Source organism: Chondrus crispus, genomic scaffold (genome assembly GCF_000350225.1).
Source record: "Chondrus crispus Stackhouse genomic scaffold, scaffold_30, whole genome shotgun sequence".
Lineage (NCBI taxonomy): Eukaryota > Rhodophyta > Florideophyceae > Gigartinales > Gigartinaceae > Chondrus > Chondrus crispus.
Genome location: NW_005179203.1, coordinates 315349 through 331009, shown reverse-complemented (window position 1 = coordinate 331009; position 15661 = coordinate 315349). Strand labels below are relative to the sequence as shown.

The 15661-nt window shown below is 48.8% G+C and overlaps 2 protein-coding genes; one reads left to right on the top strand and one right to left on the bottom strand.

Moving 5' to 3' along the window:
* Window positions 1–4087: 4087 nt before the first annotated feature.
* CHC_T00005593001 (hypothetical protein) lies at window positions 4088–4840 on the top strand. The gene has a single exon (XM_005717421.1). The coding sequence runs from the start codon at window positions 4088–4090 to the stop codon at window positions 4838–4840; it is 753 nt and encodes a 250-aa protein (XP_005717478.1).
* An 11-nt stretch (window positions 4841–4851) lies between these two features.
* On the bottom strand, window positions 4852–6124 carry CHC_T00005592001 (hypothetical protein). XM_005717420.1 is given in 2 exon segments: window positions 4852–5896; window positions 5897–6124. The coding sequence occupies 1 exon segment, from the start codon at window positions 6122–6124 to the stop codon at window positions 5897–5899; it is 228 nt and encodes a 75-aa protein (XP_005717477.1). The 3' UTR covers window positions 4852–5896.
* Window positions 6125–15661: the final 9537 nt, after the last annotated feature.

The following is a 15661-nucleotide window of genomic DNA, read 5'->3' as shown; positions in this document are numbered from 1 at the left end:
AAATATAGACTGACAAGGATTGGATTGAAGATTCCATCGCAGGTAGAACGACTCCTTCCGGTCCGATGGTCCGCTGACCACGTTTTCAGCACTCATTACCTTGGAAATGCGTTCTTGGAAGTTAAGCTCTGATAGTCTTATGTCTTCCAGTGGATAGGAGTAGGTCTGCTCTATGGAATCCCAAGTGCAATCCCGACGAAATACAACGTGCCGTTGTTCATCCTCGTCATCCCTTATAACAACAAGAGAATCTCCAATTGTCATATAGCACGGGTCAGAAAGAGATTCGGTGTTGGGACCGGCCATACAGCCTATCACTCTGGCAGATACATAATTGTCGGTACCTTTTTCCAGCCTTTTTGCGATGATCACGTCTCTGACAACTTGCGGTGATGCTGGTCCGAGTGCTTCTGACAAGTCTAGGAAGCTCCTAAAGTATATACTCGTCTCCTTCACAACTGATTTCCGGCACATATAATCTTCCGGAAGAATAGAAACCTTTGTTCGTAGATGAGCTTTGACTCTTTCAGATATAGAATCAAACTGGAGCAATGTGCAGTCTGCTCGCGCCTTAAATGAGTCTTGTACAAACCACTTCGTCCCACGGGTTATTTCAACTGGGGTAGGACGTGTCGGTGTCTTGAGTAACCAATGCTCTAGACGCAACGAAATAAACTTAAGAGGAATATTGGAGCCTGCATCAGAAAAGAGGAGCGGATTCTGAGTCCATAGTGCAGTCGTAATCAAGGATTGCTGTCCTTTCACCACTTCCTCAAGATACTGAAGGCGTCTGGAAAGAGCATTTAGCTCACGTGTATCTTTGATTGTATTCTGGTCAAGTGAGACAGTCGTCGTGTGGTTAACCTTCTTTCATTTTTCTACCATGGCACTACCTGGAGCATAGTCCATATCATCTGCATCCATCGATGCGCTTGCCAAGTCTGAGCTTGCGCTGTTATCCAATCGCACGGATGTATCTTTGAGTCTCCAGCTAAACTTTTGTCCATCTTGTACAAACTCGTTTCCCTCCTTGAAAGTAACCTTGCTTTTACATGCCCTGAATCCAAACGCTGCCTTGTATTGAATGGTCCCTTTGAGCACCTCTCGACGATCATCATGAAGGTAGTTGAGACTAATGACTGTTGCTGGGAACCATGCCTTGCTTTCTTTTTCATTCTCCAAGGTATAGTAGACCTCTATATCACTCCCGAATTGGAGCCCATTGAAAAGATCTGATACCATTATCAACTGGTGGATGGTATCGTCCTCTGTTAATTTCCCTTGGAAAGTGATACTTGAGAAATTTGTTTGAAATATATACCGAAGACTAAAGAGTTGGGGGTAACCATTGGAACGTAGTCAGTATATAGACATATGTGTTTTTTGTGAAATCGATATTTTTGTAACGGTCACATTTAAAGATGCACGGCTCTGTGCAGCATCTAAATACCATGGGACTTAGACGTGCAAGTGAACAGCTGGGTATGAGCTCCAAAGGTACCGACATCATCCAGTCCGGATTGCTTTGAAAGTCAGTCATGTGTTATTGAGTTACTGTTCTTTTAATCATAGTTGCTTTAGATTTAATTGTGCAATGAAGATAGAAGTGTCACTACAGAGTGATGATGATACTGTTCTCGCTATTGAAAGTATAACTTACGCAGTACTTACCCTTGGATGTCGTCCTCATCAGTGCCCTTCCTCTGTGAATCACTGTCACTAGAATCACATTATTTTTGTGACATCAACATCATGAAGTGCTCTTTTGTTGACTGTTTTGTGATTCACACACAAATTGTTTTGCGACTCTCACACCATTGTCTCACAATCATCTCCAACATCAACAAACCATCACAAACCCATCTGAAAAGCATAGCTGATAGCCTTGTTCTACAGACATTTTACGGCCTTCACTCTCGGGCTTGTGAAGCCTGCCTTATTCGTTGAAGAGTGCGTCGCTCAGAGTCGAACTCCCTCTCATGAACAGGAGAGGGCCCATGTCGCTTCAGTGTAGGGCGAGAATGCCAGACCGTCCGGCAGCTGCAGCAGATAGCTTTCCTACATGTAGAACACCACTGCACCTGGCACGAGCCCTTTCTAAGTGTCTTGGGCCCGTCTTTTGTCCGTCTTTTGACCCCACTACAGAGTACGCAGTAGGTTTGGGTCCCACTGACCTTCTCGTGCAGCACATTCCGGTTCAACCTACGCAGTTGCGAACACGAAGGGAAGGGGAAGTGTCTCTGGAAATTAGCCGTAGAGGGCTGGAAAGGGAGATATTTTTTGTGTGACGTTGTTCAGTTTGTTTGCTTTTTGAGATGGAGAGCCGTTTATATGTGATCTTCGTGATGCCCTCACACAACTCACACAAAGCCATCACAAAATGCACACTGTCAGTGTGAGAGTTTTGATTTCAAGGTTGACGCCACGCGTAAAACAATGCATATCGATCCACACGTGTAATACATTGCATTTGGGTCCACACGTGTGATGTGTTTGTCGCGCGACAAGATCTACAAAAGCTGCATGGGTGGCCACCCATACTAGAATCAATCTCTAAAAAATTAACAAAAATTAATCTAGTTCCAGTATGGCTGGCCAGCCATACAGCTTTTGTAAATCTTGTCGCGCGACAGCCATTATATGCTACAGGGGGGGTCGCTCAATAGTGCCTACTTTAGTAGTGCTTCCCTCTATATAGTGCTAGTTATTTAGTTGTGTTATACAGGCTTTGTTGTGTTTGTGTTAGCAGTGTGCTTTGTCCCCAAATATATGTATTTGAGCCTCCTTTATATAGTGCCATCCCCCCAATAGTGCCATAGCTAGAGGTGCTTGTCATTCTTGACATTGTGAGCGCGAAAGACGCGAGGAAAGTATATTGAGGGGTGCTGTTGCGGCAATTCTGCCGCGGGGCACCGAGCGACCTGTAATGACGGGAATCCACCCGTATTCTTTTACTCCTCACAAGTCTGCTGCCTCCCCCTTCCTATCTTCGGGGATGGCTTCTTAAGTACACGTTCCCCGGGATGAGTCGGCTATCCCCAACCCTCCCTCCCGTAATTTCCCCTTCGATCCAGCTTCCCCTTGCCCCACCGGTAGCCACCTCCTCGTGCCATTTTCCCTTCGCGCCCTCGGCCGGCGACCTGCGCGGTCTTTCTGCCCCAGCCCGAGCCCCGTGCGGCCTATGGTTTCCCTTCGTCTCCCCGGTGGCTGGCACCCCCAATTCCCCGCGCGTGCTGTCTCGCTCCCTCCTTCCCGCCTTTCGCTTGCCGTCCTTCGGCGGTATACGGATGCGCTCCGCCCCGTGGTACGCGTGTCCAGCCGCCACCTGGCGACCGAATGCCTCGTAACACTGCTTGAGACACACAGCAATCTCACGAAACTGGGCTTCGTCTCGTTGAAAAATTACGGAAGATGGTTGGTGTGGCATTGAAATTGAATTTTTTCATTCTTTTGAGATTGACCGGTGTTTTGAGTAATCCCACGACCTCAAATTGACCAAGCAAAGTCCCAGGGCACACATCAGTGCAGATTGCAGCACAAGCAGTTGAGGACACCAAGTACAGCTTTTCGGCTCCAGCTTCAAGTACGTCTTGCCGCCACAATTTTCGATTTCCTGCTTTAGGACGTGCACAGCAGTCAGAAAACAGTCATAGAGGCTTCGTGAGACCGGAGTCTTGAAGCATTCAAGCGTCACCCTAGAAAGGCTGCACTCCAGAATACATTTGCTTGCTTTGCATCATTCTCACCTCCAATCAATCGTTTCGGGAATAGGCCAGGCTGGTCGCATTAGAAGAAATCCCTCCGTGTGTAATCATGGCTTCTCAGAAGACAGCGTTTGAAGTCTCGAGCCCATTGGCGAGACCCATGAATTCACGCATTTCTGTGCAACTCCAAGAGAGCCCGTGCCAAGCACTTCAAAGTCGCAGGACACAGAAGGTCGCAAGGCAGAATATCGATGCAAATGGAAGTGGACAAAAGCAGTAAGCAAGGAGATAACTCCAAACCCCGGCAGACTCATATTTCCCCGGAATTGGCAAATCAAGCCATTAATGATGCTATTACATACTCAGGTGGGGACGTTGTGGTTATGGCTAGAACCTGTGCAAGTGGATTTTGTGATGCATTACAACAATGCTATGGTTCAGAAGAAATATCAGATGTGTTTATTGCTTGCGGCTCAGGTTTAAACGGCTTAATTGGATTGCAAGTCGCTGTAGAGCTGCAGAAGAGAGGTTATGCACCAGCGGTCTATGCTGCAGAGCAATCTAAGCATGCTAATTTCCGATCTGTCTGCGATGAAGCCGGAATCGACTTGCACGACTTCATTCCCAGCACGCTAGAGTTTTATTATGACATCGTTGTAGATGCCTTGCTTGGAACTGGCTTTGATGGGGGGGACATTCGACAACAGTACTGGACTGTTTACGAGATGCTAATCTCAACTCGGCTTGCGATTGTGAGCCTTGATGTACCATCTGGCTGGGATCTTTCGACGGGTCCAAGAAAAATTGATGTGACAGCAGATTCGTTTATCAAACCCGAAGTGCTAGTGTCTTTAGAAGCACCAAAGCTTGGATCAAAGGTGTTTGCCGGGGGCTACCACTTTATAGCTGGTCGACATCTTCCCCAAAGCTACTTTTGGAAAAGGGAATCTCTGTTCCGGCTTTTCCCGGCGAGGAGTCAAACTGCGTGCTCATGTCAAGTAACCCGTTTCGCTTCGAAGGTGCTAATGGAGAGACATATGGGCGACCTGGACAATTCAATGCCACGCTCTACACGAAAAACCCTACCCGAGAATGGGTCGATATTGACAAGCACGATGACCTGTGGGACGAACTAGACTAGCATTAGAGTGTGCTCAGTGAGTTTAAGAGTGGAAATCATTGTCAAGTGCTATACAGGGACTCTAGCTGCGAAAAACGCTATCTACTGGCCAACGTTTTTGCTTAACGCGACGCGCCACATAATGTAATTCGACGTGGCCTGCGTCAGCGCGGAAGCTGTGACTTTTCCTGTTTGTCGCCATACGAACCCACACGCAACACCGGTGACACAGGCGGAGGCCATGTATCGAACGTTTGGCGGGTCATATCCAAGTTTTGATTTCCCTAAGTGTGCAATGCCGAAGGCACCAGACGCGATGAGTAGTGCAGATATGGACCCGTGGCCTAGGCGTTGCTCCAACATATTCTGAATCATACCCCTAAATATAAGCTCCTCGGTAACGCCGTTCATGAATATGCCTAGGAAAGTGGCGGCTTCTTTGGCCGCGTCTAAACGAGGTGGCGTCTTGACGTCAGCAAACCGGGTTAGGGCGGCAAGTGGAACGGTGATGAGATCAGAGGCAGCACCCACAGCTAGCGCTATCAGCACATCGACTGGGGTTACCTTGAAAGTGTAGCCCAAGTCACGAGCGTGGGCCAGCTTTGAAAAGGGCGTAGAATTGTGAAGCAGTTCACGACTGTCAATGCTGCGGTGAACAAGCCCCAGGCTGTAACCTTTCCAGTCGGTGATATGTCCGATGACAACAGCTTAAATTCCAGTGGAAGCCAGATGCAAAGAACGGTAATCAGGTCGGCCATTTCGGAGCGAAGCGATGAGTGGTCGTCTGGCCTTGTGAGCTGAAGCAGTGACGGGATGAGGATATACGCTATGTAAATTGCCAATATAGGGAATGCGCGGCGGCGACCGTCCATGATGTTGGGTGCACCGGCGAGGCACACTGGAACCAAAACTAATAGCACCGTCCAAGCTGCTTGCTATCCATGTCCAAATTCGTTGACAAATGTCGAAGAAGAGTAAGCCAGGAATAAAAGAGTCCAGCACATCGAGGCTGAGGACTCCAAAGTATGGGCTCGGCCGCCTGGTTCTGGCATTTTTGGAAAGCCGCGGTCAGTCATTGGCTCCATGCTGAAGGATGGAACGAAGATTCTACTCGAACAGTGAAGTACAACACGGTTGAAGCTGTTTCAATTGTCTCTGCGGTAGCCGGAAAACGCTCTTGTAGAAAGCAGGGTTGCCTTGAGCACTTTGTCGTTGCTCGCTGCGATTTTTGCGTTTCTAAAAGGTTTACTAGGAAGGTACTCTTGCTGGGCCTTGCACGTGTTCGGGTGTGTGTGAACATCCGCACACGTTGCAAACTTACGGTGTATGCAGGCGAAGTAGGGGGGGGTTTTCTCTGGGCAGAACGGACCGGTTGCAGGGGGGGGGTCGCTCAATTGTGCCTACTATAGTAGTGCTTCCCTCTATATAGTGCTATGGCTCGCCCTCTGGCACAGGTTATCATAAGCTCACACGTGTATCATCCGGCATGGTTCAGTACGCAGTACAGCTATCCATGCTGTCTTAAAGGAGACCCTGACCAAAGGATGTTGTGTTATGCAGGCTTTGTTGTTGTGGTGATGAGACGATGACTCAGTTTATCTTCCTATCTCTCACCTGCTCGCTTAAGGCTAGTCGCCACTCGCCGTCGTCTGTGCGTGGCTGTGATGCGTGTACTACGTGTATGGTTATCATCACTTGGTGAGCGCTACTGCGACTGCGCTGTTATGGTTATCATCACACTCCCCCCGTCGCTGTAGCGCGATCCTTTGTTTGATGCGGGGGTGGGGGGTTGCACACTTGTATCTTTTTTGTTAAGTGTGTGAATGGTTTCGGTTTTAGCGGCTTTGTTAATATATCTGCGAGCATGTCTTGTGATTGAATGTGGCGTATGCTTATCGCCTTTGCTCTGGTTTGGTGGGTGAGGTAGTGGTGTCTGAGGTCAATGAACTTTCTGCGTTTTGTTGGTCCACTGTTCTTTGCGACTCGTATTGCAGATTGGTTGTCTATGTGGAAGGGTGTGGCGTCTTAGGGCAGCATGCCGATGTCTTTGAGTAGACGTCTGATCCATGTCGTTTGCTGTGCTGCCGATGTTGCAGCAATATATTCTGCTTCGCATGTTGATAATGCTGTGATGGATTGCTTGATAGAGCCCCAGCACACGGGTGTCCCATTGTACATGTGGATCATTCCTGATATGGATTTGCGGTCTGTGACGTCTGGTGCGAAGTCCGCATCGCTATACGTTTCGAGGAGGTTTGGGATGCAGTGCGGGTCCATTTTGTGTTTTCCTGCTGCGAATATGAGTCCATGCGTCTGTGTGTGTTTCATATATCTGATCAGACGCTTGAGGGCATTCCAATGTCTTGTCGTGGGGTTTTTGCTGCTACTGATAATCGGTTTGCGACAAAGTATATGTCTGGTCGCGTTGAGTCTGCGATATATCTGATGTCACCTAGCAGCTGTTGATACGTTTTGGTGACCTGTGGCATTGGTTCGTCTGCGGGGACAGGGCCATGTAGTTTTGTGTTGTCGTTGTATGGCGTTGGTTTGCTATTGCATTCTCCCATTTCCGCCTTGTTGACGACGTACTGTATCGCCGCTGGTTGTGAAGCATGTATTGAGCCGTTCTTGAGTCTTTTGACTGTCCATCCTAGTAGTTGGCTTGGTTCGCCCAGTTGCTTGATGTTGTATGCAGTGGCCAATATGGCTGCAAACTGGGTCTGTAATTTTTTGGACGTACTTATGATGGTGAAGTCATCCATGCTGATAGAGAGAATTATGGTGTGGCCATTTTCTCTTCTGTGAAAGAGGCACATGTCCGCCTCTGATTGGTTGAATCTGTGCTTTTTAAGTAGCTTGAATACAGCAGTGAGGTAGGTTTGTCCTGCTCCCGGTGTGCCGTACATATTCTTGTTCAGCCTTCCCACTGTGTGTGCGTGTGTGTATGTTCCATCAAACCTTGGGTGCTGTCGTACATACACTTTCTCGCTGCCGGAGTGGTCAAACTTTTCATGCAGGTACGCTGATTTTATGTCGATGTGCGCGATATACATGTCAAATGCTGCGGCAATGGCAAATAGGAGTCTGACTGTGGTTTTGTCCGCCATATATGTCGTGGATTTTTTGGGGTTGAAGTGGACGTTGGGGATCATCTTGTCTCCTCTTGCTGAGCACCTTGCTTTTCGCTCTATGATCTCGCCCTTCTGGTCCCTTTTGTAGCGGTACCCCATTGTTAGTGGTATGGGTTTGGTTGTTTTGGGGATTTCGTGAGGGGGGAGCCACGTGATAACCTTGTTTTGGTCTAGGTTATCGAGCTCTTTGTTGTGCGCTCGCGCCCACTGTGCTGCATCAGGGTAATTTTTGGCTTGGCCATGGTGCATTGGGGCAGAAGTTGTGTTGGTTATTTGGGCGGGGGTTGGCTTGGGTGTGAATGCCTTGAATACCACATGGACTTTGTTGTTGGGGTCACGGTCTCGATGGTAGACATTGAAGTCCACTGTCCTCACGCGTCGTGTTTTGTTGTCTCCCGTGCTCATGACCACGATGTGTTTTTGGTCGGTTGCGTAGAGGTACCGGACAGGGATGGCTCGGTGTTGCAGCTTGTGCATTTTTGTCTTTCCCATGATGTTGGGAATGTGTCCCAGTTGCCCAAATATTAGGTATTGTGGTACTTGTGGCTTGTATCCGTGCCATACTGTGGTGGGGATTTGTCCTGTGCTGAGGTGAAGCGTGTTATTGTACTTGAATGCTGCATCCTTGATTGCATCTTCCCAGTGGTCTGTGGAGAGTGTACTGTGGTGTAATGCCGCTCGTGCTGCGTTGAGTATGGTTCTGTTGATTCTTTCGGCAATACCGTTTTCCGGTGGTGAGTACGGCACAGTGGTTGTGTGTTGTACCCCATTGTTGTGGTATACGGTTTGCGTCGCGCTTGATAAATACTCTTTTGCATTATCTGTGTGGACTCTCCTTGGTTTGTGGGTTTTGTTTTTGTTGATGTGTTGCAGTACGTTGTTCAGTTGTTCTGCAGTTTCTTCCCTGGTTTTTAAGAAGGTGATTATTAGGTATCGTGAGTTTGTGTCAATCACTGTCATAAAGTATCTGTTCCCTTGCCTTGACGGGGTGGGGAAGGGACCGCATATGTCACTGCTGAGTGCCTCGCCGGTGTCATAGTTGTGTCGTCTGCGCTGGTGTTTTGCTGGCTGGAGTTTTGCTGCTGCGCAGCTTGTACATGTGATTCTCGGGGGCGGGTTTGCAAGTGATGCTGGGAGGTTGGGAATCATTTTTCTCTTTGCCATTTGTTGTATGGTTGATGGGCGAACATGATTGAATACCATGTGCCAATGGTGGTGTTCATGTTGTGTGCGCGTATTGACAGTGTCAGGGGGGCTGTGGGCAGGGTTGTGCTGCTGGTGCATGGGGGCAATTTTTTTATGTGCTTTCGGAGTTCGCGATCTGGGCAGCGATTTGGGGGCTTGTGATCCTCTCACTTTTGTGATTGTGCCTGTGTGGAGTGTCTTGCGATTTTTTGTGTGTGGCCGCGGCAGCGCTCTTGCTGTTGTTGCGTGTGGTGTTGGTTTTGCCACGTTGAGGGTGTATAGTCCGCGGCGGAATTGGGCTGTCGCTACTACTTGTGGCGGTCTCTTTCGCATGTCGAGGACACATGCTGTGTTGGGGTAGAATGTCACTGCTCCCCATTGCTTGGCAATATCGTGGACGGATAAGAGGTTTTTCTTGATGTGCGGGTTTACGATGGTAGGTAGCTTAAGCATGTGCTTGCGTGTCGTCGGGATCTGGAGTATGCCATGGTGTGTCGCGGGGGGGGGGTTGTTGATGTGGCTGTGTTAGTGCAGACTTTGTGGGTTAGGGGTCGCATGCCATGGGTTGCTTTTCGGATGTGGGAGGGGTGTGCTCCTGAGTCAAGTGCAAATTGCCTACCGTCCGATTCTTGGCAATTGGTGTTCGGCTTTATGTCATACATGTGCCCATCCTCCGCCAATTCCTCTTCGTTAGTCGCTGTGTGACCTTGGGTGTACTTTTTGTACATGGCTTTTTGTTTTGCACTGTGTTCCTCTTGTGTGTGCTGCTGCATGAATTGCGGGTACGGCAGCATGACGGGTGCTGGTGCGATTGTGTTCCAGTATTGTCCCTGCCATTTTGCTCTTGCGCGTCCTCTTCCTCTGCTTGATCGTCCACGAGGGCGACTTCCTTCCTGTTGTTTGAGGCCATGAGGTGTGTCTGTTTTTTGGGTGTCTTTTTCCACACTTCGTGCGTGGACGGCTTTCAGGCGTTGGCCGATATTATGGATTGTGTTAGGCACTGTGTCAGTTTCGATCCACATGTCTTGGAGATGTTTGTATGTGGGGTGTGCGGACAGGCCTTGGATGATGAAATGGACTGTGACTGCTTCTCCCATGTTGATGTTGGGGTACTGAGCTAGCTTCATCCTCGTTCGGATCGATCTATGCTTGGTCATGTATTCATCGAGTGTGGTAGTTTGTGTCAGCTTTGTGTTGTCTGCCTCTTGTTTGAGCAAGAGGTGAGCTGTGGTAGTCCTATCTGTGAAATGTTCAGTGATGGCTTGAGTGAGTTCGAGTGGTGATACTCCCAGTTCCAGGTTGGCCGTTGCAGCGAAATCTGCAGGCAGAGAATTGTTGATGGCCATGCGCAGTATTGCGCTTTGTTTCCTGTGTTTCGCGTACATTGGACTGTCTTGGTCTGGTGTGGTATAGGCGGGGTTCAGGATGTTTTCCATGTCGTTGATTAGCGCCATGTCATTTATCGCTTGCTGCCATATGAGGAAATTTTCCCCATTGGGTTGGAGGGTTGGTAGCTGTCCGTGGAACCGGTTGTTGGTGGTATCTTCTGTTGCCATGGTTGGGGTGATCTCTACGCTTGTGGGCGGAGGGGGGTTCGAGTTGATCTCTACGCTCGGGGGCGGAGGGGGGCTCTCGACAAGTGGTGGAGGCGCTGGGTGCGGGCTCTCGACACTGCTGCTTGGAGGCGTTGTGGGGTTTGCGGGGCGGTATTCCAGGCTGCCGGGTTGTGTGGCTTGTGCGGGTGACTTGTGTCGTTGCCTGGGTGATCGTCGGGGTGGGCGCGCCGCGTTTTGTTGATCGTTCTTCAGTGGTTTTTGTGTAGGGTCCATAACCTGTGGTGATGAGACGATGACTCAGTTTATCTTCCTATCTCTCACCTGCTCGCTTAAGGATAGTCGCCACTCGCCGTCGTCTGTGCGTGGCTGTGATGCGTGTACTACGTGTATGGTTATCATCACAGTTGTGTTTGTGTTAGCAGTGTGCTTTGTCCCCAAATATGTATTTGAGCCTCCTTTATATAGTGCCATCCCCCCAATAGTGCCATAGCTAGAGGTATGTCACGCTATAGCACTATATCGTAGGAGGCACTGTATACGATTCCGTATCATAATCGGCCAATCATCATCCACCAGCTTGTCGCACGTGTAAAACATTGCGTTTTGGTCACCACGTGTAATACATTGCATTTTGGTCGCCACGTGTAAAACATTGCATATCGATCCACACGTGTAATACATTGCATTTGGGTCCACACGTGTGATGTGTTTGTCGCGCGACAAGATCTACAAAAGCTGTATGGGTGGCCACCCATACTAGAATCAACGTCTAAAAAATTAACAAAAATTAATCTAGTTCCAGTATGGCTGGCCAGCCATACAGCTTTTGTAAATCTTGTCGCGCGACAGCCATTACACGTCATTCCAAAGAAACTTGTCTGCGCATGCAGGCCTGCGCGGTATACCCTTCCCTAAAAGCATTATTTGGTAAAAAAGGCTAATTTGGTGATTCAGTTCTCTTTGCTGCCAGTGCGGACAATGGGTACAGTCTTTCATCCCTGGACTCCAGAGAAACGCTCCGGGGCCTAAGCGTTCACCTCTTCTACAGTTTCCCGCAATGTTACCTCCGCGCCTCTCCCCGTCCCGCCAAAAAAGAAAATAGCCGGCACACAACACCGTTAAAGGCCAAACAGTAGTATTTGATCCACGATCAAACACTTTCTCGTCATGTTCACGAAACAGGCCTCCAGTTTCCCGAAATGTGACCTCCTCGCTTCTCCCCGTCCCGCCAAAAAAATGGCGGGCACACAGCACCGTTAAAGGCCAAACAGTAGTAATTGATCGACGATCAAACACCTTCTCGTCCTGCTCCCGGGATTGGCCTCCAGTTACGGACAATTCACGCCCCCTCCGATGTCGATTGGAATGCGTCGTCAGGCAGCGTGCGCCAAGCAAGGGACAGACGGGACGCAAGGGCCAAAGACAAACGGCAGACAGCGGTAAATTTATTGAAGATGAAAAAAAGGTTGCCGATGTGGTTCGCCTCACAGTCGACTGTGAGGCGAACCACACTGATGATCATCAGTCGTGGGACAGCAGACCGATTACAAAAATGTCTCAAGACCAAGGACGACGACAAACTGTCCCACCTTCTTGACCCAGCCAACAACCGTCCCGGAGCCCCCCGTGTCGTCAAAGCGGACGAGGACAAAATCATTAAGCAGTGCATTAAATACACTGCCTCCAGGGGATTTGCAATTAACAACTATACATTGCGAGCTATCATGGCTCGCATTGCCAATGATGGTCGACGCGGTTTTCAGACGAAGGACAACATGCCCTCCCCGGACGTTATTCGTACCTGGAGAACCCGAAACAGGGATATCACGTTTCCAACAGCTGATCCCACGAATCTTCTAATCCTAGTTACTCCCCGACTCCTCTAAATCTCCGAAGCACTGCGAATCCCTAAAGTACAAAACCCATCCTACTCCTTACTCCTGAATCCCCTGCCGGCCTGTGATCAGTGGCCTCTGATCACAGCTCCCCACTGATCACCGGTCCTAACTCTCAAAATTTGCACCCCAATTTGCAAATTTTATACAGCAATGACGATGTCGGACGACACCCCCTGCCGGCCTGTGATCAGTGGCCACTGATCACAGCTCCCCACTGATCACCGGTCCTAACTCTCAAAATTTGCACCCCAATTTGCAAATTTTATACAGCAATGACGATGTCGGACGACACCCCCTGCCGGCTTGTGATCAGTGGCCACTGATCACAGCTCCCCACTGATCACCGGTCCTAACTCTCAAAATTTGCACCCAAATTTTGCAAATTTTATACAGCAATGACGGTGCACCGGTAGACAAGGAGAGTGGGTGTATGGTGAGGGAAACGAAAAAGTTAAGGATCAGACTGGCTGCGGGAACTAGAGAGGTGTAGGGACACGGACTTCGAAAGGCGGGGATACATAACGTGCCCCCTTGCAACAAGCCCACAAAGGTAGCAGACCTGAATTTTGTTTGCGATAACGATACAGTTTATATGTCGCAACTACGGATATAGAGGCCGGCGCAGAGCTTATAGTCAGTGCATAAAAGTATGCAGAGCTGTGTGGTAGTACTAAAACTGTTGAATAAAGACCAGAGTTCTTGTTCCGCACATATACTTATGCCTGACGTGGCGGATACCCTTCCTTTCGCCCCCACACTTGATAAATTCCACCGTCTGGGAGACTCCTGTGTTGTACTGCTGAGTTTGATGTGCATATGAGACACATATGGTCGTCGCTTTCGGCGCTGTCCTGCTCGCAGTAGTGCATAACTAATGCCTTTCGAACGTAGCTTCCAAGCTCAACCAGCGCTCTTCTTTCGTTTCGTTGTTGTATCATCACCCCGTATCCATCTTCTTCAGCTTCGCACTCCTTCACTGCGCAATATCGTGTTGTTTCTTGACTTTCTTTCTCACGAGCGTCCAGAATCCGGACTTGAACCACGGCTAGCACCATCCAGAACCTTCTGTCTTCATCATGCTCAGAATCATTGTTCTCATGAAGAGTGAATGTGAGATCAGGATCTGCGGTCGAAACTACAGAAGAATGCAAGGCTTGAATCACGCTCCCATAAGATATAGTGGCCAAAACAGATGTCTGGTCTCTTTTTCGCCCGTCTGTTATTTTGCACCACTTGGCAGTTCCATATATCTGTACGGTTACGGAATTTCCATGGTCCGGCCGGCCACTTCTAAGACGTAGCTTTTGTTTCCATAAATCCTCTAAAAACTCCCTTGCTTTCAACAGAAATGCAAGGTCAGTTGATTGGAACAGTTCCGAATGTTGACCTCCGTCTGCAGTGTTTCCGAGGTTCATAATTACTGACTTGCCTACGCGCCAGTCCTTCCTACTAAGAGACGACGATAAGAGTCCTTTCCGATGTAATCGAAGGTTCTGCAGAACAGGAGTTGGGAAGCAGTCCTGAAGCTTTTGTAGAAATCTTCCCGCATCCTGAAGCCCAGAACTGTCGTAGCCCAAGAGATTTAAAACCGACTTCGCTGTCTCAAAGCTCCAGCCGTTCTCACTAGTGTCAATGCCTTCAGTTTCAATTGCCAGACGAGTCTTCCAGTCGTTGGCAAGACGATGTTCCATAGCCTGTAATTGTGAGTTTTTCATATTGGATTGAGCTACCCCCCTCTTCAATGGCTGATGAGCGCTTTCAAACAACAACTCTTGTACATGTTTTACACTACCGAACAGTGGCAATGTATGTGTGAAGAACTCCAACAGTCTGTGAAGGTTTGGTTTGTCCAAATGAGTGGAGGCAAAGCTGTTTGTGCGACACAGCTTATCTACTCGAGATAGGTAACGAAGTGCCATATTACGAATCTCCAGAAGTCTCTTGGTTCCTCCTTCTTCATTGTGTATGTCGAATGACCTCTTACCATCTATCCTTGAGTCCGGAAAGTACTGCGTTCTGCTCACGAGAGAGGAAAACAGGTCGAGGAGGTCGAGAGCTTCATCGATAGTAGCACAGTTTCCGCTCTCTCTCTCGCCTGTGATTTTGTTCACGTACCAAGCACTCTTCATCGCCCGTGGTGCTACCAAGAGCAGGCAGTACATAGACGATATCGTCATTGAATGTAGCACATGCTTGTCATGGTTGATTAGGCTCTCCTGATATATGAGATAGCCATCCTTCAAAGCCATCTTGGCAATTGCCTCGGCATCTTTGCGTACATCTTTTGGTAGCATTGTTATACAGAGATTCATGATGTCGCGACCAATCCCGAGGAAAAGATGATCGGGAGCCACAACGCATGAGCGATACGAATCGAAAACAGAAGGAACAACCGGTTTGCTACTGCCGAGTACACGAGGCACACGAGCGCGAACTTGTCGCAGTTTCTCAGAGAGTTGATGAAGTGCCTGCAAACTTGTCTCAAACGTATCTGCGTCAACCATTCCGAGGGCTTTCAACTCTTCTCTGGATAACTTGGATCTCCTCAATGCAGTAGCCCGGTTCTCATCTCTCGCGAAAGATGGATGGTCGGAATGGATGCGGGTTGTGTAACAATACTTGCTTCCTTGAAATCCAGACTTGTCGTACCTACCATAGCTGCATAAGTGACACGGAACATTGGAGCAGTGCCCTAGTAGGTCCAAAGTGTGGGACACTGCAGGATAGTCTCCAACGTACCCGACGACATCGAGAAAAAGAACAACCTTCTCTCCTTTTGCAGTGGTCATCTCAAATCCCTTTTCTGTCCCCTCGATGATATCATCAATAACTGCCGCCAGTACCTCGTTTGTAGATACCCCTGCAGGAGTTAGCCCGATAGGTCTGATGGCTCCTGCTCCATTGCGGTTCTCCGGAGCCATACCTATTGGCAGCATGTATACACCACCCATGCTTCCTTTCTTTCCAATGTACGGCGTAAATCCATCAGAGTACAGAAACATTCTATACACAACGTCCTTTCTTCCATCTTCCAAACGTCCACTGCTTTCCGCATCGACGCGATGAT

What these genes read in the sequence shown, in the direction of transcription:
- CHC_T00005593001 (XM_005717421.1), top strand. Translation starts at nt 4,088, where the DNA reads ATGGCTAGAACCTGTGCAAGTGGATTTTGTGATGCATTACAACAATGC.
- CHC_T00005592001 (XM_005717420.1), bottom strand. Translation starts at nt 6,124, where the DNA reads ATGTTCACACACACCCGAACACGTGCAAGGCCCAGCAAGAGTACCTTC.